The sequence below is a fragment of the Balaenoptera acutorostrata genome, chromosome 5 (genome assembly GCF_949987535.1).
Source record: "Balaenoptera acutorostrata chromosome 5, mBalAcu1.1, whole genome shotgun sequence".
NCBI lineage: Eukaryota > Metazoa > Chordata > Mammalia > Artiodactyla > Balaenopteridae > Balaenoptera > Balaenoptera acutorostrata.
Genome location: NC_080068.1, coordinates 90991593 through 91015367, shown reverse-complemented (window position 1 = coordinate 91015367; position 23775 = coordinate 90991593). Strand labels below are relative to the sequence as shown.

At 38.3% G+C, this 23775-nt stretch overlaps 1 protein-coding gene across 4 annotated transcripts in view; it reads left to right on the top strand.

The window, feature by feature from the left end:
• LOC103008006 (recombining binding protein suppressor of hairless) overlaps positions 1-18818 on the top strand; it is a 129064-nt gene extending 110246 nt beyond the window's left edge. For all 4 annotated transcript variants that reach the window (XM_057546814.1, XM_057546815.1, XM_057546816.1 and 1 more), the window contains 7 exons: positions 2288-2462; positions 6077-6214; positions 6370-6482; positions 12915-13055; positions 14122-14277; positions 14653-14756; positions 14917-18818. In XM_057546814.1, the coding sequence (XP_057402797.1) occupies positions 2288-2462; positions 6077-6214; positions 6370-6482; positions 12915-13055; positions 14122-14277; positions 14653-14756; positions 14917-15232 (1143 nt within the window). In that variant the 3' untranslated portion in view covers positions 15233-18818. The remainder of the gene's footprint in view (positions 1-2287; positions 2463-6076; positions 6215-6369; positions 6483-12914; positions 13056-14121; positions 14278-14652; positions 14757-14916) is intronic.
• The last annotated feature ends 4957 nt before the right edge of the window (positions 18819-23775 follow it).

Genomic DNA, 23775 nt, shown 5'->3' with positions numbered 1-23775 from the left:
TCCTCAGTTTTTGTCTTTACATAGTTGGAGCTAGGTAAGCTATGCAACATGAATTACTTCCCTAATTAGCACACTTGTATTTTTATTTTAAAGAATTACATCCCCTACACCTATGTTGCTAGTATTGTTTTGTTTATATAATTCAAATTCTACAATTCAAATATTTCTGTAAACTTTTGTAGCATTATATTTGGTATTTCTTTTTTATTTCAGGGCAGATTTTTTTTCTTGCCTGAAGATCTTGTCTTCAGAAAGTTGTTTTTTAAGTTAAACTGTTCATTGTTTATAGACAGATTTATTATATGCCATTTTCTGTTTTAGAATTTTATTAGCTAATTTAGCCTTTTGGTATGATGAAGCAAATGTAACTTCACTTTTTATTTACTTAGTGTCTTAAAGCCATAATACTTTTTCTGAATCAGTGACTTGTCCTTTTTTTTTTTTTTTTTCTTGTGAAATTTGAGTAGTTTCTGGTCAGTAGCTTTATAGCTTTTAAAAAATAATAAATTGTATCTGAGATAGCTTTATTAGAATTTTTTGTGGATTCAGACTACTCACTTTTGTAATTAGGGGTATATTTCCTTTCCTTCCAAGGAGATATATACATGTTGCTTTTTCCAAACAAAATAAAGCCCTTTGAGTGTCTGTGTTACGACCCAATTTTCTCTGCTCTTTTTTCCTTTCCTGTTTGCCAGTCTACCTTATCATTTATGCTAGATTTCAGTATTTTCTCTTTTCTGATATAGATCATATCCCCTAATGTTAACACTCAAATTAAGTGATCTCATCATTTTTAAGTTTTGCCATTAGAATTTAATTGCTTTCATTTAGATACACATTTTATTTTTGTTCCATGGGAGTACTTTGCTTTAGTGTATCAATAACCATTTTCCTAGACTTTGTCTTACGTTGTAGAATAATTCCATATTTCAGGCTTTATTTGACTTTCAGAGCTTTTTAAAGTAGGGCTGGGCCATGGTTCAGCATCCCTGAGCACTTAGAGATCCTTGAGTGAAAGGAGCTGAGTGAGTGCAAAGGCTGTTGTTTTAGTTTTTCTTATTACTATTATGAGCTTTATCTTAACTTTGCCTTGTGCAGAACAAAGCCTCTCAAAGCTTTTATCACCCTTTTGAATTTATAAAAACTTAATTGAGTAAAATATTCAAGATGGTACCTAAATTTTCTTATATAACTTTGCTCTTGAGAAATGAAATAGAGTATGGCATGATTTTTGTTCTGCTATGGCATGATTTTTGTTCTGGTACTAAAATTGGCTGTGAGTAATATTTTAAAGATTAAAAACCTAGAGCCCATTAGTTATTTTCTAAATGAGTGGCATTTGCACTACTTTTTAAAAGGAACGCACAGCAGAGGTAGTCAAGAAACTTGTTTAGCCTAATTTTAAAGTAGAGCAATGATTTTTAATATATATATATATATATATATATATGTTTCAGATTTTTAAATACTTAAGCCGTACTTGAGCATTATTTACCCAGTCTGGAAAAGGAGATCAATAATTTAGCCTCTTCCCTCATTCACAGGGATCAGGGGAATAGGAAGGATTTTAGAATTGTCATATATAATTGAAATAGTAGCATTTCAGAGTATCTTTGTTGTTTTACAAGTGCTATAACTCCTTAATACTATCCTTTCAGTTACCAGAATTTAATTTCTGGTAAACTGACATAGTACTTTGCTGCGTTTGCTTTCTCTAGTACCTTTAAATTCAGTTCTTTTGGTGATGCAATAGGAATTATCCCATTGGGCAAAGTTAGCTATTTCAAAAAATATTGTTTTCCTCAGACTCATGGGTGGTTGCTCTAGTGTTCGGCTATATAAGAAAAAACATTGTATGTACTATTTTGAGAAGAATCAGTGCTAAAATCTTTTACATAATTTAATTGAGTTCTGATAGCCTTCTTTATATCTTATTTGCAGAAAGACAGTCATGGAATTTTTTAACTGTAAAATTTTATTTTAAAAAATTACTGCTATAACATTGGTAATTCTGTGAAATAGATGTAGAGCTGTATAAAACAAGAAAAGACTATTTTTTAAAAGCCTTTTTCAGAGGGGAAAACCGAACACAGTGTTAGTATTTCGTAGACTTGATAAGGAAGGCTTTGTACTTTGTTTTCAGAGATCAGTACTTTTCACAGTTGGTTTTATCAGCTCTTTGGAATTACTGCCTTTAAGTCTGATCAAACTTAGACGTGGCCATACTGAGTTGTAGGTACAGCTGACAGGGTTTTGGTGCTATTAAAACTTGCCTTTTCTTTCACAGAACTATTGCACGGCCAAAACATTGTATATATCTGATTCAGACAAGAGAAAGCACTTCATGCTCTCTGTAAAGATGTTCTATGGCAATAGTGATGACATTGGTGTGTTCCTCAGCAAGCGGATAAAAGTCATCTCCAAACCTTCCAAAAAGAAGCAGTCATTGAAAAATGCTGACTGTATGTATACTTGTTTTCTTTTTTGTCCTCAACTCCCAGCACGAACTAATAAGACAAATTCAACTATTTTTTAAATTAAAAATTGCTTTTCAGTAGCCAATTCATTTTTTGCAAATATTTTTGTGGTCTTCACTTTATCTGAAAAAGTCATATTCAGTTATTACGGCTGCTTTATTGTCTTTTTCTTTAATTAAAAATGGGCAATACCTGGTGTAGGGAAGTGGTTTTTAAACAGAATTGGTTCATCACTGCCACCCAGAGGCATTTGGAGAAATGGGAGTTTCCTTTTGCTGTCCCAGTGACTGGGGGGAGTAATGTTCGCATTAGGGTGTCTGAATGTCCTGCAGTGCCCAAGAAGGTTCCCATTCCACGAAGAACTGATTCACTTAGAATATCAAAAGCACCCCTTTGAGAAACACTGTTACATCAAATGGGCTTTGGAAGGCTGTCCTGAGAACCTGAACAAAAATTTTAACGTAGTTGCACTGGCAGAGACTGCTGCCTCATCAGCACATTTTTAGGCTATAGCAGATAAATGCTGTTTGAATTATACACTTCAACCTCTGTACCCAGTTTTCTTTATTTTAACTCTTTATTATGAAAACTTTCAAACTTACATAAAAGGGAGAAAGTAGTATAAGGTGACCGCCTGGCCTCAACAGGTTTTACCAATTCTGTTTTATCATCTCTATCACCACCACCCCTTCCTCCTCCAACTGCTGGAATTTTTTAATGTAAATCTCAGACATCCTATCCTTTCAACCATCTCTGCAGTAGTGACTCTCTAACAGCTAATTTTCTTTTAAACATCATTATACCCACCAACAGTTGATGGTAGTTCGTTAATGCCATCTAATGGCCAATCCATGTGCAGATTTATCACATTGTCTCAGAAATATCTTTTTACAGTTGTAGCGTTGTTGTTGTTTTTAACAGTTGGCTTGTTCAAACTTGGATCCAAACAAGGTTCATACATTTTAATCTGTAATAGTTTCTTCTCTTTCCACCAGCCTGTTTTTCCTTCTGTGTTATTTGTTGAAACTGGGTCATTTTTCCTGTGGAATTTCCATATTCTGGATCTGGCTGATTACATGTTCCTCTGTCTCTCATATTTTCTACAAACTGTTGGTTAAACTTTTATTTTAGAATTAGCTGATCCTATGTATGTTCATTTCTATCAGATCAGAAGTCATGTAATATCTGGTCATCCCACTTCTTGTTATATTAAGATTGGTTATAGTAATTTGAGCTGTTGTTAGTCTAATCCACCAGTTATAAAGTTCCTCAACAACCTTTAACCTAATGATTTTAGTAGCCCTTCATGATGCCTGCTTAAATCTAGTATTTCATTAAGGGCTGCAAAATGATGATTTTTCTAATTCTTTTATTCTTAACTTTTGCATTTGTTAGCTGTTTGCTTTAAGTATAGTTTATGTAGAAAAGCCAGGATAAGTTCTTATTTACTAATTTGCAGAATAACAATAGTATTCTTTGAAGGTGACCAGTGAGGTTTTAGGATTTTGGTTTATTTGCTTGTTTTTATTTTGTTTTGTTTTATTATGAACTTAATGGGATTTTATATAGTGGATGGTTTTTAGTCTGCTCAGTCATTATTATCACCATCATTTACTTTATATTATGGAAATTTTCAAACATACTAAAGTAGACAGTTGCATAATGACATGAAACCTCTTGTGTTCATCCTCTAACTTGCAGCAGTGATCTTAACTTCAAGCCAGTCTTGATTTATCTTCACCTGTAACCCTACCCCACCCACACTTTCCTCTGCCCTCATTTTAGTTTGATGCAAATCCAAGACATTATATCATCTGTAAATATTTCTGTGTATCTCTGAAAGATAGGGTCTCTTGTTTTCTAATATAATTATAATACCATGATCACATAAAAACAAACATAAAACAACTATAAAAAGAAATAATTTCTTAGTATCATTAAATACCTAGCTAGTGCTCAAATTTAAAATTATCTAAAATGTGGGGGGGTTTTTTTAGCCCTTTGGTTGAATCAAAATTCAAATAAGATCCACCAGATATTATTCTATATATTGTGTTGACATGTCCTTGAGTTTTTTTTTAATCTGTGGATTTTCTCTTCATCTCTCTCTTTCTCTCTCTCTTGTAGTTTATTTATTCAAGAGACTGAGTCCGTTGACCATGAGAGATTTCCACCTACTGGAATTTGCTAATTGTATTTCCTTGGTGTAGTTTAATGTATTTTCTATAAATTGTAGTGTCAAAGAGGAACAGAGCTGGATACTAAAGGTGGTTAGAAACAGATTTTATTCACTACTGTTGCAATAGGGAAAAGAGATTTCAGTAAAGAACTGAGCTCAACTCCAAATACTACAAGGAGAAGTGGGGATTTATAGCCAAGGAACAGAGTTGAGGGGGTCAGTGGATGAAAAGTTACTAAGAGGAGAGAGACATCAAGGGTAGGGGGATTCTTGACAAACTAGCTTACCAGAATTTTTATAAAGACAGTCCTAGATGATCAGATGTAAAGGTGGAGGGGAGGAACTTGATCAGATATCAAGGATGGGAGGATGGTTTAGCAGGATTCTTGGCAATAACTGGGCTAGGCAGGCCAATGCCAGAGCCCAAGGAAGAGTCCCGGTGGAAAAAGGGCTCAGAGGAGCCTGTCTAAAGTTTGGTGAAGGAGAGAGTCTTTGTCAGGAAATTTAGAAACTTGATCAGATTTAAGGTTGTTGTTCTTTGGTTCTTTTTTGTTGTTTGTTACTGGAGGGCAAGCCTACTTCACAGCGATGTAGTGTTCTTGCATCAGGAGGTATAATGTCATGTATTTAGGCTGTTTCCAATTCAAATTACAGGATTTTATTTAACCTCTTTAATTTTGTATTTCTACTGACTCTCAGTTACTTGATGGCAGAGAACATATTTCATTTTCAGAGTATTTTCTTGCTTACATAGGTGTGGTTGTGTTTTCAAGAAATTTCATGCAATGCTGTACTTTAAGGTATTTAGAAGGAAACAAAATCTCTAAAATCACAGTGTCCAGAGGCAGTTGCCATCAGCTTTGGTAAACATCCTTCCACACCCCTCTCCTTGAATGTATTCCATAGAATTAGATGTGAGCACACGGAGACACGTGCTGTCACATAAAAATGTATATGTTTACCTAATGAAACCACAGTATAGTGTGCTTTCCATTCAGTGATGTATCAGGGAGATATCTTCTTACCAATGTGTTTAAATACACATTATTCAAATAGGTGAATGATATTATAATTTATTTAATCGATTTCCTACTGTTGGACACTTATTATTTTAAAAGTAACTTCCTCTTAAAAAACAGCACCACATTGAACATACTGTGTAACTCTCATGTAAAAAAGATTTTTATGGACGTATTATGTATCTTTAGCTTGACATTATTGATAGAGTTACCTTGATTTTTGGGGGGTTATCATCTGTATTTTCTTAGAGGGTTAAAAAAATTGTTAGCAGAATCCATTAATTATTAAATGATAGTAAAGCATAGTCCTGACTCACCGGGTACTGGTCCCTTCTTGCTCTCCACTGTTGCCCCGCCCCCAAACCCCACTCACATAAATAGGAGCTGTGTTTTCTTTGCAGTATGCATTGCCTCAGGAACAAAGGTGGCTCTGTTTAATCGACTTCGATCCCAGACAGTTAGTACCAGATACTTGCATGTAGAAGGAGGTAATTTCCATGCCAGTTCTCAGCAGTGGGGAGCATTTTATATTCATCTCTGTGAGTATAAAAATATGCATTTGATTTTTTTCGTGTGAAATTGTTAAATTCTTTTTACTCATAAGACATACAGATATATTAAGTTTTGTCATTTTTATAAGCAGATTAATAAGTTCTAAAAGATGATAATTTGATCTGTTTCCATTGCACTGCAGTGGATGACGATGAATCAGAAGGAGAAGAATTCACAGTCCGCGATGGATACATCCATTATGGACAAACAGTCAAACTTGTGTGTTCAGTTACTGGCATGGCACTCCCAAGATTGGTATGGCCTTAATGACTTCATGACTGTTTCTAATAAACGTTGGTGGCCTTTTCCCTTTTTGGTTGTATATCTGGATATGTTCAATAGAGGGCACTATAAAGTTACATTAAGATTCATTTTCTTAACTAATGTAGATACATTATTCATTCTTTGTGGTACCTGCTGCATCCCAACACAGGACCAAGTTTTCAAAAGCATAGAATTTTAAATTTCTTTAAAAATATAAGCATAATTTTTATTATTTTATTCTCCCAAAGGAAGATGGATTTAAAAATTAAATAAAATTGGTATTTCTTACTCTGGTAGAGAGGCATAGTGTTTGGGGCTTTTTGAAACTGTAAAGAACTGCTTTTCTTAGCAGAATGAAGCAAAAGCCCCTCATATACACTTTGTCATCTTCCCCCTCCTTTTCTGAAACAGAACACAATTTAGTTATATTAAAGATGGAGGGGGTTTATGAGTAAGTTTGATTCAAGGTCAGGTTGGGGGAGGGGGTTAAGTGAATGGAAGAACTTTTAGTATTCCTTTCCTGAATATGCTTTGTGTCTCTTTGATGAAATATTTCATTGGCTGATATTTTCTGGGACTATTTCAGCAGAAGCTGGGTTGATCTATAACTAAGTAAATGCATCATTTTATTGTTTTTGTTTTGTTATATTTTTCTGTGTCATGGTTGTACAAGGTGATTTTATTTCCCATTTCAACTTCATAAGCCAAAATATGTGAAACATAGTAATATAAATTTACAAAACCTTGAACCTGAGGCAAATTATAAAAAGGGGAAAGGTAGGGAAAGAAGGGTGCATAAATTAGAAAGAAAGACACACCAAAAAACAAGCTGAATCAACATTTACTCAAGTTCTTCTCTTTTCATTCATTATGTGTCACTGTATTCCAAGGATAATGTTTATTTGCTTTGGTATTAAATGCTTGTGCTACAGAATCACTATTCAGAGGCCTATGCCTCTGATCAGCAACAGCTTATATATGGGCCACTTAGAAGACAGACTCAAATCTTAAAGTAGTGTTTTCACTTAGTTTCATGTAAAGTACCAGTCTGCCTTGCTTTGAAGGTCATCTTTTTTTTTTTTTTAATAAATTTATTTATTTTATTTATTTATTTTTGGCTGTGTTGGGTCTTCGCTGCTGCGCGCGGACTTTCTCTAGTTGCGGTGAGCAGGGGCTACTCTTTGTTGCAGTGAGCGGGCTTCTCATTGTGGTGGCTTCTCTCATTGTGGAGCACGGGCTCTAGGCGCGCGGGCTTCAGTAGTTGCGGCACATGGGCTCAGTAGTTGTGGCTCACGGGCTCTAGAGCACGGGCTCAGTAGTTGTGGCACACGGGTTTAGTTGCTTTACAGCATGTGGGATCTTTCTGGAGCAGGGATCGAACCCGTGTCCCCTGCATTGGCAGGCGGATTCCCAACCACCGCGCCACCAGGGAAGCCCCTTGAACGTCATTTTTAATTGAATATTTTCAACATTCAAAAGTATGTGGCTCTGATTATAAAAATGTTGCAATAAAAAACCTGATCCAGAGAATGCCTTAGGAAAAGTTGCAGTACCATCGTTAACAATGTACCGATAAATACCTCTTTCTAGAGATTGTGTGACTGAGGAGTTAGATTCCTCAGAGTCATAGCTAGGCTTTATATGGTCTGCACTACTTCCTGCCCTCCTTTACCTCCACTTAACGTGCAGTTTTCAACAAAGGCACGTTTTTCAGAGGAGGCATTCTACAGCTTTCATGTGCTTTCAAGAAGGATGACACTGACTTAATATCTGAACATTGCATGCTATGCTTCCTAGAATATTAGCCTTATTGGAGATCTTTGCTTGGAAAACACTCTCCCTCCAAGACCAAGTTTCAATGGGATGAATGTCCTAGTGAGAAATCCTGTTTTTTAGGGTACTTTAAAAACAGGCACAGTCTATGTAGGTCTAGCCAACTAACAAGAAACACTGGTTAGTATTTATCCCACGTCCTCAAGGCTGTCAGATGCCCCAGAGGTTTGGGACATCTAAAATCTGTTAGATAAACTAATCAGCGACATGAATTCAGCCTGGGCATTTACCAGGTATAGTGCTAGGAATATGAATAAGATATGTTTTCTGTCCTTAAGAGCTATATCCTGTTTACCTCAGAAATATGGAAAATACTGTACCAATAACCTACAAAGCCAGCGTAGAAGAGAGAGAGCTAGTTGGAGTAACCTCTGGTGTCTTATGAATGTAGAATTCATCACACATAGCTTGTTAGAACATTCGTATTATCTGGTTTCTCAGATTTCTTTCCTATCCTTAAGAATTAGAAATGATCACAGCAAGTTTGATACCAAATAGTAGGGGACATCTCTGGTTTCTTTATTAGTGAGACTAGGTCATTCAGCAGCGTCTATGTCCAGAGAACTATTATGGGAAATAAAATTGAACCAAACATGGCCCATGTTCTCAATATGCTTATTATTACTAGGTAGTGGAGAAACAGTGGATTACAGAAATGACAGTGTCCTAGGCAAATGTTGACTCTTACGTGGTGAAGTCATAGGTGAGTGTGGTAGACTTACAGTAAGCTTTAAACTTACATCATTCAAAATTCACTTATTTCCCTAAAATCCAAACATCATTAAATTTAAATACACCTTTAAGACTAGCATTGAATGGAAGCATTTTGCTTGAGTTTAATTAGTCTCACAGAATATCTTAGAAGCTGTAATTGCTAAAAGTGTAGTGTCTCCCTTTAAACTCAAAAATTAGTGGTGATGTGAGTAGAATGACAAATATTCTGACTAATAAACTGCAGAGCTAAAAATGTGTAAATATGAAGAATGTTGACTTTAAAAGATTGGGATTTTTAATAGTTGTGGCTTAAGTAAAGAAAAATCATCTTGGAATATGTCAGGTGTGAATCAAGTAATAAAAACCCAGTAATATTGCATAATATTAATAGCACTGTTCTGAGCACTTTTACATATATTGATTCATTTAGTCCTCACAATATTCTGTGAGTACTGTTAAGGATGTTCATTGTGGAGCAAAGTATTACAGTCCTACATGCATACGTGCATTCTACAAATAGCCCTGAACCCATGGGCCAGGCACTGTCTAGATGCTGGAGATACATTGGTGAACAAGGTAGACTTTCTTTCCTTTTGGAGCTTACATTTTGGTTTTTTTAAATTAATTTATTTTATTTTATTATTTATTTTTGGCCGCATTGGGTCTTTGTTGCTACGTGTCGGCTTTCTCTAGTTCTGGCGAGCAGGGGCTACTCTTTGTTGCGGTGCGCAGGCTTCTCATTGTGGTGGCTTCTCTTGTTGCAGAGCACAGGCTCTAGGCACATGGACTTCAGTAGTTGTGGCATGCGGGCTCAGTAGTTGTGGCTCGCGGGCTCTAGAGCACAGGCTCAGTAGTTGTGGCACACAGGCTTAGTTGCTCCGCGGCATGCGGGATCTTCCCGGACCAGGGCTCGAACCTGTGTCTCCTGCATTGGCAGGCAGATTCTTAACTACTGCGCCACCAGGGAAACCCGGAGCTTACATTTTGGAAGGGAGGTCAACAAAAACCAGCTAAAGCAATACCCATAGAATGTATTAAAAGGGTAATGTAAGTGATAAGACATTAAAACAGGATAAAGGGATAGGGAAATGGGAGTGCTTAGAGTGGTCAGAGAAGTCTTTTTGAAGTGGGGCTATTTGAACAGAGACCAGAATGAAGTTGGGAAAGCAGAAACTGGGTGAGGAGCATTTCAGGCTCACAGAATGAGGGCAAAAAGAACTTAAGACAGGAACGTGTGAGGACTAGCAAGGAAGCCATTGTAGCTAGAGCCAAGTCGGTGGGGGGGGGGGCGGGAAGTGCCAGGAAGTGATTCTGCAAGGTTAGCCATGGGCAACATCTTGTCAAGTCCCTCTCTCTATCTACAGTACGGACTTTCTGTTATCTATGTAAGATAGGAGGCCGCTGGAGGGTTTTTTTGTGTGTTTTGTTTTGTTTTGTTTTTTTGGCTGCATTGGGTCTTCATTGCTGTGCACGGGCTTTCTCTAGTTGTGGCGAGCGGGGGCTACTCTGTTGCGGTGTGCAGGCTTCTCATTACAGTGGCTTCTCTTGTTGCGGAGCACAGGCTCTAGGTGCACGGGCTTCAGTAGTTGCGGCACGCGGGCTCAGTAGTTGAGGCACACAAGCCCTAGAGCGTGTGGGCTCAGTAGTTGTGGTGTGTGGGCTCAGTAGTTGTGGTGTGTGGGCTTCAGTAGTTGTGGGACATGGGCTCAGTAGTTGTGGCTCATGGGCTCTAGAGCACAGGCTCAGTAGTTGTGGCACACGTACTTAGTTGCTCCGCAGCATGTGGCATCTTCCTGGGCCAGGGATCAAACCCATGTCCTCTGCACTGGCAGGCGGATTCTTTTTTTTTTTTTAATATTTATTTATTTATTTATTTGTTTATTTATGGCTGTGTTGGGTCTTCGTTTCTGTGCGAGGGCTTTCTCTAGCTGTGGCAAGTGGGGGCCACTCTTCATTGCGGTGCGCGGGCCTCTCACTATCGCGGCCTCTCTTGTTGCGGAGCACAGGCTTCAGACGCGCAAGCTCAGTAATTGTGGCTCACGGGCCCATTTGCTCCGCGGCATGTGGGATCTTCCCAGACCAGGGCTCGAACCCGTGTCCCCTGCATTGGCAGGCAGATTCTCAACCACTGCACCACCAGGGAAGCCCGGCAGGCGGATTCTTAACCACTGCGCCACCAGGGAAGTCCCCACTGGAGAGTTTTAAACAGGGAATGATGACTGGTTTATGTTTGGAAGAATAATTCTGGCTGCTTTGTGGATAAGAGAGCATAGGGACATAGCTGTGGAAACAAAGAGAAAGGTGGTTGGGCTTTTGTCAAAATTCGGGCAAGAAGTTGATGATGGTACCTTAGACTAGGATGGTACTGGTAAGGTGATGAGAGGTGACCGATTTGTTTGAAGGTAGACCTAACAGAATTTGTTGACAGCTTGGGTGTAAGAGAAAGCAAAGAGTCAAGGATGACTCCACGGTTTTAGGATTGAGTGAACGTGGTGTCATTTATTGAGCTATGAGTTGAGGGAGGATCACATTTAGGAAGAAATAAAAAATTCTGTTTTTGATTAAGATTGAGATGCCTATTAATAGACATTTTCAGTGTAACTGTTGAATAGGTAGTTAAATATACACGTTGAGTGCCTGAGCAAGGCTATGGCTGGAGATACAAATTTAGGAGTTGCCAACTTCTAAATAGTATAGAAAGTATAGAGTATGGAGAGAGGAGAAGAGATCTGGGGACTCAGCTCTGGAGACTAAAGGCCGGTTAGAGCAGGTGTATCCCCGAAGGAAGAATGTGTGGGTTGGATGCCTCTGAGAAGGCTAATAAGATGAGGACAGAGAAGTGCTCATGGGACTCAACTGTCTTGAAGTCCTTAGTGGCCTCACCAAGAGCAATTTTGAGACAAAAGGCTGGAGAGATTTCAGTAGTTGGGGTGGTGAGGAAGAGGAGTTTTGCTGTAAAGGAGAGCAGAGAAACAGGGTGGTGAGAGGGAAGGACAGGGATGTGTAGTCAAGGAAGGAGTTTCTTCTGATTTTAGATGAGAAATAGTTCTAACATGTTTGTATGCTGTTGGGAGTGAGTTTCATAGTCCTCAAACACTTAGTGATTACCTTCCATGTGATAAGTAACATCTAAGGTTTGATAGGATTATCTTTCAGATATCCGTATGTGTTTTGTGGAATATTTGGATTATAAGGTCATAGTGTGTAATGGAAAGAGTTCAGGCTGGACAGGCAGCCTGCCTTGGAATCATATTCTGGTCCTTCAGCTACCGACCAGGTGATTTTGAGGAACTTAACCTGACCTCTGAGCCTGTTTCCTAATCTGCAAAATGATAACCTCTTTTAGGTTAAAATAAAAACAACATATAAGTATGATACTGGAGTTAGGTGCCAACTAGCACACCCATAGTGGTCTTTAGAGATAATTTCCCCTTTGATGTTGGAATATTTGTCGTTGTATAGTATTGGAAAGGTCAGGATTAACATCAGCTGGAAATTTGCTAGAATGCAGAATATCAGGCCCCGTATGTGATCTGTGGGATCAGAACAGATGTGTGTTTAACAGGAACCCCAGATGATTTGTATGGACATTAAAGTTTGGAAACCACTGATCTAGAAAACAGGTGCCAGTCTGCCCTATTTTTTTAGGAGTTCAAGGAAAAAGGTAACATCTCTACATTCTTAACATGCTTGCAATCTAAAAGTATTCTTATACCTAGCTTTATTGTTTGTAAATGCTTTTGTGTATGTAGGTATGTGACAAATACCTGTGATGTATTGTTATATGGCAGATTCTTTCTGTGTACTCTTGACAGTGTACGAAATGAAAACTCTCCAGATGTGATGATCTTTTCTTTTTTAATTGTTGAAATACAGATAATTAGGAAAGTTGATAAGCAGACCGCATTACTGGATGCAGATGATCCTGTGTCACAGCTCCATAAATGTGCATTTTACCTTAAGGATACAGAAAGAATGTACTTGTGCCTTTCTCAAGAAAGAATAATTCAGTTTCAGGTATGTTTTTAAATTACTGGTAAAATCTAAAATGTGCAAACTATTAGGTTAGCAGCATTTAGAAACATGAAACTCTCGCTTAATGTTAATTGTATCCAAATACACGAAGCTGTGTGTTCAGATATTTATCTCAAGTTCAAGGGTCCTTAACCCACATGTTCCTCAGATATAGTAGTCATCCTACGTCAAGGAAGAACTCAAAACTATGAAAATGTTCTAAAAGAAGCAGTTAACATCTAGTTCTGAGGAACAAAGAGCCCCTCAGATTATCCAAAAGTAGATGTTGAGTATTCAGTAAATCACCTGAAATTATGTGCAGACAACATTGTATATGATGCATGCCTATTTTGGAGGAGCGTTTGTAATTCTCATCAGATTTATATTGGGGTCTTCTAAGATAGTAATGATGACACATTTCAGAAGCTAATTTTTAACTATTTACTCAGAAGGCTTTCATGAGGACATTTATGACATGAACAGATGATTTAATAGAATAGTTATACTTTCGAATGAAACTCATTTCTGAACATCTGGAGACTTTCCAGAGAGATGACCACACACAGCCAGTCTCCTCAACCCAGCACTGATGGTCTGGCCTAGGTGTTTCGAGGTAGGGGTAGGGGATTGTCAGTCAACATTTTGGTTGCTTCCAGCTGAAAGTACGTAAGTTTCTAGCTGTTCTCTGAGCAGGAGGGGGCTCCCATTCTCTCTCTCTCAGGGATCCCTAAAGAGTTTTAAACAGCTATTTACATCACAGATACTGATCTTTTATTAAAGAAATTATACAGGTACTGGTATACTCTTACTTAAATGGTTATTCTGAAGGTATTATTAGTTTTTAGTATGTCACTGAAATATTTTGTATTAAAATAAAACCTGCTATATGTGAGGTTTCCATGTTAATATTCTGTTTGTTTAGGGATTGGCAAAGCATTGTGCTTGGGAAGTTTATAAATTTGTACTAAATTCTCTTCATGTTAATGCCAGTCTATGAGTGTTACTTTGTTAAAGTGTCTTATACTGCAGTGTATATAAAACTCAATTTCTAACCATTTTTTTTCATAAGGCCACTCCATGCCCAAAAGAACCAAATAAAGAGATGATAAATGATGGCGCTTCCTGGACAATCATTAGTACGGATAAGGCAGAGTATACATTTTACGAGGGGATGGGCCCTGTCCTTGCCCCAGTCACTCCGGTGCCTGTTGTAGAAAGTCTTCAGGTGAGACCACTTACAAGTTGACTTTTAGCTCTTTGCAGCTGCTCTCAGCTATGACATGGCATAATTTTATTTCACAAATTTGATTTTTCTCCAAATCTTGTGATTTGGAGGTTTTGTTACACATCATTTGTTGATTTAAAAAAAAAAAAGAAGAAAATGAGAGGAGCATAATTTTATGCAAGGAAATTTAAATGGAAATCAGTTTGTATATTATCTTGAGATATTTTTAGTTCACTTTGTCTTTATAATCATGTCATTTAAAGGAAGCTTTTTATTTATCCGTTTTTTTTGCACATGGTAGTCGAATGAGAAACTGTACTTTAATGAAAAATGAAAAGTTTTCTCAACATTGTTCTGATTTTCTGTGCATTGCAGTTGAATGGCGGTGGGGACGTAGCAATGCTTGAACTTACAGGACAGAATTTCACTCCAAATTTACGAGTGTGGTTTGGGGATGTAGAAGCTGAAACTATGTACAGGTACTTAATATAATTTTTTACATCATCCAGAGTTTTTGATGGGGGTGTGGGTACATGAGACTCTTTCCTGATATTGATTGTCCTGTATTTAAGCAACCTTGTTTTAAGTTTGAGTTCTAAAATTTTTTGTGCTTTTAAGTGATTTCTATTTCCTCCTCAGATGTGGAGAGAGTATGCTCTGTGTTGTCCCAGACATTTCTGCATTCCGAGAAGGTTGGAGATGGGTTCGGCAGCCAGTGCAGGTTCCAGTAACTTTGGTCCGTAATGATGGAATCATTTATTCCACCAGCCTTACCTTTACCTACACCCCAGAACCGGGGCCACGGCCACATTGCAGTGCGGCTGGAGCAATCCTTCGAGCCAACTCCAGCCAAGTGCCCCCTAATGAGTCAAACACAAACAGCGAGGGGAGTTACACAAATGTCAGCACAAATTCAACCAATGTCACGTCATCTACAGCAACAGTTGTGTCCTAACTACCGTCTTTTTGCTAGGACTTACACTGACTTGAGTGCGGCAAAATGTTGACAAAAAAAGAAAGAAAAAAATGAACAATCTTTTGTGGTTTCTTGGGAAAACTTTTCATACCCAGTGATACTATTCAAAAACCCCATTACCTGCAAGTGCTGATTTGAAGTGCAGAAGCCACAGTAAAACAAACAAAAAAACATCAAAATGTGCAAACTTTTGGAAATTGATTTTTTTCAGCTGTTATTTTTATTTGGTTGGCTTTTGTTTGGTTTTGTTTAAATGGGCAAGAAATAGAGATGTGGCTGGAGTAAAAGGTAATCAAACTAGAAGACGAAAATCTAACATAGTTTTTATGGACCAAGGAACTTGTATAAGCTTTAGTAAAAGGTACATTTTCACCATACCTTTTTTATATCACAGTATATATAGTACATCTTTGTTACCAAATAGGTTGTTCTCCTCCCCACCCCCTTTGAGCTTTTGCTCTTAAGTACATTCAGGTTCCAAGCCTGACCATGCTTGTTTAATCTAATTACCATACTCCTCCAGGTCTTTTTGGTCTAAGGCTGGAACTGTTCTTTTTATTTTATTATTTTCTTTAAAAGCTGAAGTCTTATGACTTTTCATGAGTGGAAGGTGTTTTGATTTCAGCAAGTCAAATCTTGTAAAGGCCTGCATATTTCTTTTAAGATTATTTGAAGTCTGTGCAAAAGCTTTAAAAAAAATGCCTCTGCCTTGCCTGCAATACATGCAACGTACGTTGACTTAGTCTCTGTTCTCAGACACCGTTGATAGTTATTTCTGTGTGTTCCTTTTTTTAAAAAAATGTATTTATAGTTGTAATCCAAGAGGTTCTAACATTTACCTGGAATTAAATGTGGCCATTTAGTCATTAATGAGTTAATGGCGTGGAACATGTTGGTTTTTACAGTGTTCCCTTCCCTTTTCCTGTGCAGAAATGTATCTACACGGTCCAGGATTTGTTCAGGTTTTCCCTCCTCCTAATCTTGTACATAACTTGTATTATGTGTAAGTTAAACATTTTATTTTGAAGTTAGAATATTCCCAGTGATTTCATTCAGCAGGGTGTTTTTCTGCCTTGTTGGCATATGGCAAAAAAATATCATCAGAAGTATTTGCTACCGGTTGGTAGATGGTGCCCTTATTGTATAATGAGGAAAATCTCAGCAAAAGCATGTTTTTATTTACTTTTTTTTGTGGTGGGTAGCCTAGGCCAGAACATCATTGTAACCTTGAAACAAGATGCTTTTACTAGATGACCAACTAAAATAGCTGGAAGACAGTACTTTAGGAACAGATAGCTGTAAGATTATAAAAATGCAAATGTACTTTATCTTTCCATTTCTCTCCCTGCCTTTTTTTGTTTTCTCATACCCAGTACTGAGCATCTTCACAAATGTCTCCTACTTGGAAAGCATTTCTTCTCCATTCAGTTAAGATTTGGTTGCATTTGGGGTTGTGTGCTGTCTGTGTGTGCTGGGCTCACCAGTTTTACGTTGGTTTTGTTCCTGCACTTTGGGCATGCCTGTGTTCGGTTTCTTAGAAATTGCAGCAGACTCATTGGGCTACGTTTTCTACAGGAACTATGTGTGTAATGTTACAGGACATGGTCTAGTAATACAATCATCTTTCTTTGAGTAAAAACTACCTCTAGATTGTGGTAAGCTTTTACTGTCCCATAAAACAGGAGCCACAAGTACCTTAAGAATGCAAAACTGTAACTTCCTGCAGTTTCCATACAGAAGTTGTCTTTCTGGTGTCCTGGGCTATTTTGAAAAGTTTCCGTCTGTAGACTTTTAAAAACATCATTGTTAGTAGCTTCCCCCCACTCCCCTCCACCCCCAGCCTTGACATCTTCATTACTCATTCTTTTGCTCAGACTCTGCCATTGTAAATACAATTCCTAATGTCTTTACATCACTTTTTCCTCAGTTTTCAAGGGGGAAGTCATTTGTAAAACATGTTAGTGGTTAAATAAAAGTTATTGTGGTCTTCTCTTTACTGCAAGCCTTTTTAATTACTCACAGGCTGCATTATACTATATATAGCCTTTCTCTCTTTAAGTCTGCTCCCGTCACTAGCTTCTCTTGTAAGCTAATCCTGCCTCACACTTTAAATCTGTTTCAGTGACCAAGGGCAGAATTCATTGTGGCCTTATCTTTCTTTGTTTTAACTGTTTACTGGCTTTTTTTTGCAAACTTGCTTATTTCTGAGTAGTATTTATTCTTCTCTCTGTTGAGTCTGGAAGTAGTCTTTACACAGTGCTTTTTGTTCAGAGCGCCGAAATGTTTTCAGTGCTGCCTTACTTTGAATGGGCCACAAGTTTCCTCCACTTCCCAGGTTTGGTATTTAGTTACCAAATTATATTAAATTAACTGATAACAGATGAGATGCTTTTGAAGAACAAACTATTCCTACCCAGCATTGCAACTCAAAATAATTTTTTCAAGTTTATGGCTTTATTAAAATGAACTTTTGCTTTTTTACTGTTTAACTATATCTAATTTTGGCTCTTTGTTTATTTTAATAAGATAATTGAAATATTAGACTGTAAACCCTTTTCCTCTTTTTTTTTTTTGAAAAGTCCAAGAATATACAGGCATTCTCCCCCCATTATTTTATGACATTCTACATACCACAAACTAAAGACTGAAATGATTTGTCTGTTGTGGCTTATTGTTTACTAGTAGTTCTTTTGTCAGCTGATTAAAAATTTTTTTGTGAATTATTTTCAGTGTTTAATTTACCAGGAGCCTTGTCGTCTGGTTATGGTAGAACATGGCCCCACCTCCAATGGTGGCATTATTAGAGATGCTGGTCATTTTCCCTTATAAAGACTCTCAGAATGGTAACCACTTCAGTTAAAGTATAGTACATTCAAGCTTTTTTTTTTTTTTAAGTTCTGTATTAGAAGTGTAGCCTATGCTCTTATGATTCTATGCAGTTTCTGAAAATAGGCATAGAAGCTGAGTCTGTTATCCAATATGTTTTTATTAGTTCTGTTGAATTTGATCACATAGATTGGGATGGCAAGCTAAAGGCTTTAAATATAAAATGCCCTTTTTATTTTGAATGATTTCAGAGTTGAACACTAGTATAAAATTTACCCTGCTGCTGACTTTTCTTAAACTGTGGCAACTAAAGGCATCCTCATATATGTATTAATTAGTGAAATATTTGTCACTCGTACTGCACAGACTTATTTGCAGTTGTAACTGGTTAGGTTTTTGTTTTTTGGGTTTTTTTTTTTTTTTTTTTTTAATGAAACTAGTACCATCTGTGCCCTCAATTTCCAACACAGTTTTTAAGAACTAAACTAACTAGTCATGTTTAATCAGATAATCCATGCAGGGGGTGGGGGGGTTCCTTTTTGAAACAAAATGTTATTCAATTACTAACCAAGTTACTTATTTTTGATTTCAAAAGCAGCTGTGTTTCTGATGAGTACTGAACAAATGTGTGTAATTTTCTGTGCCAGACTTTCGACTTTGTTTTCAAGCACTGTAATGTGGGATGATGGTTAGAAACAATAATATATTAGGGTTTCTATTTAACCCTTTCAGGACTGAACTGTATTTCCTTTTATTAATTTTTCCATGTGTCGTGATAAATGTTTGCCAGCATTCAGTACTGTGTTGGTCCAGATGTAGGTTTATATGCTCATTTTTAGCTTATTTCTTGTACCTTGCAGCATGCTCTACGCATTCAGTCCTTAAGGGGTTTATTTTACAAACTGTGCACCTGTAAGGTTTATTAGCAATAAGATAGAAAATTGAGCAAGTTTATACCATAATTTTGTAGAAAAAAGAATCTGCTCAGTTCCATATTTCATCCGTGAGAAACCTGCAATATGGGCAGTTTCAAGAAATAAATAAAAAGGAAATGTAAACCATTGTAAAAGTCTTCTGTTGGATGTGCCTGATGCATGTATTATCGTCTTTGATTTCAGAATACTTCATAGAGATAAAATTAAATTCCATACTACAGTTGGTATATTTACAGTCTTACCTTGCTATCTAATCTACATCACATCAAAGTGATGGCTGTGCTGATTTTTTTTTTTAATGTTTTAAACTACACAGTGCTTTAAAAAGAGAAAGTTTTTTTTGCGGGCGGGGGTGGTTCTTCCTTCTTCATGGGGAAATGGACTTCACCACTCAAGGGTTGTCTCCCAATTCAGGAACTTTTCGAGCTAATCTCAACAAGATTGGAGAGCATTATTTAACAGTAGCTTGCTTTTCCAGTGTAAGGTTATCATTTGGTTTGGTGTATGAAAGAATATAGAATGTTTTTTCCTTTTTTCCTTTTTGGTGGGAGCTCCTCGTTGGAGAGAAAGCGTACTTTGTTTAATAGGGAAATAGAAAGTAAAGGGGGGAAGTTGTTACGTATTTTTTCAATCATAACAAGTTCATTTATCTGACCTCCCCCAAAAGAAAAAAATATAAGCAAAGTTATCAGAATTTTTGCTAAATACATCTAAAAATAGTGATTGTTAAATAATTTAGAAACAATATAGTTGGAATTTGAGTTGTGAGGCTTTAATGGCTAGGATTGGTAATAGCTTCTTTTTTTAAAAAACTATTTATTTTACAGTAGGTCTTTGTTGGTTATCTATTTTAAATATAGCTGTGTGTGCATATCAGTTCCAAACTCCCAGTCTATGTATAGATTGGGTAATAGCTTCTTGGTTTAGAATTTAGATGGGAATAATATATTTCTACCCCTTGTTATAAATAGTATATTATCACTTTCTAAGCAACCTAATGAAAGGTCCATTAAGTGTATATATATGTATATTTTTTGTCCTTGAACCCGTAGATGGTTGCCAGTTAAAAACATGCAGAGGGCAAGCTACATCAGGTGCTAGTGGTGAGGGATCACAGAAGCAAGTCCTCTCCTCAAACAAACAAAAATCTATAAAGATACAGTACAAAAACCCCTGAAAAACCCTAGTTTAGTGCTAGACAGAGCAATGAGGACAACAAATTAAGTTGATGTATGTAAAGTACAAATGAGGTGCTTCACCTTGACCTACAGGTTAGACCCTAAAGCTTACGGCTGGGGGATAGAACTGGTGCCGCAGCTCCCGTAGGACCTGCAAGACTGGACAGTTATACACAGTTCTTTGTGTTAAGGATAAGATTTTTTGTGTGCCTGGCACGCAGGTGTTCAATAAATAGTGTAAGGTGTCATGCACACGTATGTAAGAAATCATGACTCATCTTGGTTTAAAGAAAAGGCAGGTAAGTATTATCTAATACAGAAAAGGAACAAGGTTTTAACTCTAACAAGAAACATTCATGATGAACACAGCTAGGTTGTTTTATAACGGAATTTATAGAATGTTTTGCTTTGCGGGAGTAGCACTTTATTTTTTAAATTTTTATTCTTATTGTTTTTTCACATTGGGCCACTTGTTTTACTGGATGTTTGCTGGTGGACCACTTTCTTACACCCGGGGGACTTAGGCCTTTGAGGGACAAGACTGGGCCGCAAATGCAGCCTTGTGTCAGTGCCCTTCAGGTCTTTTTACCCATATGCCCGAGCCAAAACTCCCCTCAAGTCTCGACTGCCCAGGGGAGAGCCAAATCCTTTTATTGACACGGTGAAATCTGAAGGCACCTAGAACCAAGCATGCGGGAAGGGCAAGCCTGCGAAGGCCGAAGAGGGAGGGTGCTCCCTTTCCTGCAGGATGGAAACAGGCCGGACGGGTCCAGCACGATGGATGGGGTTGGGGGGTCGGCCAGGTGGTTCGTGGTCAGGGGCTGGCTCCGCACCAGCCGCAGCATCTCGCGTCCTCCAGCCCGGCTTTGGGGGTCCCAGTCCCAAGGCTCCAGATCATGTGGAACAGCCAGTGCCTCAACTAAGCCAGCCCCACATGAGGACGCGTGTCAGGCTCGCGGCCGTGAGGCGCGTCTCCAGCTGGATGAGGGTCTGGTTGTGTGCCTCGACGCGGGCCAGGTCCAGGTCCAGGGGGCCAAAGAGGAGCTCCTCCTGGTCCTCTTCTATGTAAAATTCCAAAGGGAAGGTAAAGTTTTCAGGCACCAGCCACCACGGCTTGATCTCCATGCCCTGCTGCCCCCAGCCAATTCTGAATAGGGCCAAGTCCAGGAACTTACCCCAACAGGACCTAGAGAAATCTCGGAAGTAGCACTTTAAAGTGTGGAATTCTATGACAAGTTTTTTAAAAGGTAAGTATGAGGTTTAGGTGTGTATCAGGTTCTGGCATGATTGATTGTAGTCCCGGCTTTTCACCTCCTTGTGTTCTACTACCCTGCTCATTGAGTACGGTCAACGTGCGGGTCCATCATTTCTGGCACCTCTGCCTGGTCGATCATTTCCACTGGTGCTGAAATCCCAAACTCTCAATCCAGAACGCCGCCCCATCTTCATATAAAGGAGTAAAGAGTGTGACGAGGTCATTCCCAGCAGCCTCTTGAGCCGTCTTTGGCAGCTGTTCTTTTATCCTGAAACGAAGTTTTCTCCCCACAAGGCTGCTCTTTGTCCTTGCTCACAACACAACACAAAGTCAGTGATTGTGGTTTTCTCCTGCTCCTTAAACCTTCACAACTAAGTTCTTAATGCACGTACTTTGATGATATAATGAAAAGTTTTGGAAAATGATTGATTCGAAGATAGTCATCATGACTTTAATCACCGATTGTCCCAGGGAGTAGCTCTAACAGTTGTCAGCTGAGAATTTTAGTGTAGCTGGTAAGATTCCAAAGGTGCAAATGGTGTGATCTTTGAGAAGACCCTCAGGTGAAGGATAATGGAATATGCATCTCTCTGCTTAGAAGCATAAATATCTATCCCTATTACTTCTGGGTAGTGCCAGAGGTTGGAATTAGTTAAGACACAACCAGGAATTTTTAAATGGCCAGTAATGTTCTAGGCTCTGAGCTCATTCAGGGTGTGGCCATTTCTTAAAAATTTTCACTAAGGGCTTGTCTTAGTCTGCTCGGGCTGCCGTAATAAAATACTGGGTGGCTTTAAACAACAGGAATTGATTTTTCTTATGGTTCTGAGGGCTGGAAGTCTGAGATCCAGGTGCCAACATGGTCAGGTTCTGGTGAGGACACTTACTGGTTTGCAGATGGCTACCTTCTTGCTCTGTGCTCACATGGCACAGAGAGAGACATCTCTGTCTCTTCTTAAGCCCACAGCCCTTAGGACCCCATCTTTATGACCTCATTTAACTTAAATTACCTCCTAAAGGCCCATCTCCAGATACAGCCACATTGGGAGTTAGGGCTTCAGCATGAAATTTGGGGGAGAACAGTTCAGTCCATAGCAGGGCCCTTCCTAAAAACTTTCTGGGTTACAGTTTCAGTATACTGGATACCAATCTATAGGATGGTATTTAGGTTTCCTGCATTTTTAAGTTCTGGTTGGGGATTCTCAACGGTTAGCCAAGACAGTGAACAGACTTGGGCTGAGGGACAAGGGGAGAGGCAAGATTGAGGGAGAAGTCACTTTGGCCACTTGTGAATTGTTTTATGGCCATTATTTAATCCTCACCCCAGCCCTATGAGCTAATATGCTTGTTTTAGAGGTGAAGACACAGGCTCAGGACTTGCCCAAAGTCATAACGTTAATTTAGCAGAGCTGGGATTCAGATGCGGGCCCAGGTGACTCAGTCACACTCAAGTGCCACACGAGACGTCTCAGTCACAAAGGCGCAGGGACTAGGGTTTCTAGGAGCTGGTTCTGGGACAAGTTCTGTCTTCTTAAGAAACTTTATAGGGAACAGCCATTCTATTTCAGTCCTCACACTTCACAGTTGAGAAAAACCGAGACCTAGAGAAGTTGAAAACCCAAACATGATTATGGATTGAAAATGCTTTATTCACTTGAAACTGCTATCCAGTTGCCGGGTGTTCGTTTGGTTTTATTATTATTTTAATATCATGACCTCTTGGTTAATGTTCTTAGTCCCCCTGGCCAAGCCTTACACATAAATATGTGCTAAATTATACAACCCTAGAGAGAATTCGAAATCTATGAACCTATTCAAGTTCACTGAAGCACTGAAGGGAAATGATAAAAATAATGATAAAAACAACTTCAAAACCTTTCCATCTTCCAGGTGAAGATAATGGATCTTCATCTCTGAATAAATCTAACAGTTAATTCAAACTTCAGTGAGTTTCTGGACCTCATATGAATAAGACCAGAACTCAGAGACCAGGGTGTGGAACCTGAGTGATTGGTGTTCAAATCATAAATGTCCTCGGGGTGGCAGATGAGCTTGCCACTGCTCATTCATCTCATTCATAGTTGGGAGGTAAATGACACAGCACTTGGAAGGAAGCACACATGAAGAGCCCTCAGCCATTGTCCTGTATTTACCTCAGAGCCCAGGTATCTGCTGTGGTTGCTCTCCATCCAGCTCAGGAGGACGCTTGGCCTGGGTCTTCCAGGACCTTCGTGAGCTTAGCCCTCAGGCTTTTTGCTGCTCATTCAAGAAAACAGTGATATGGTGGTTTTGCATTTAATACTTCAAAGATTTGAAAATATACACCTT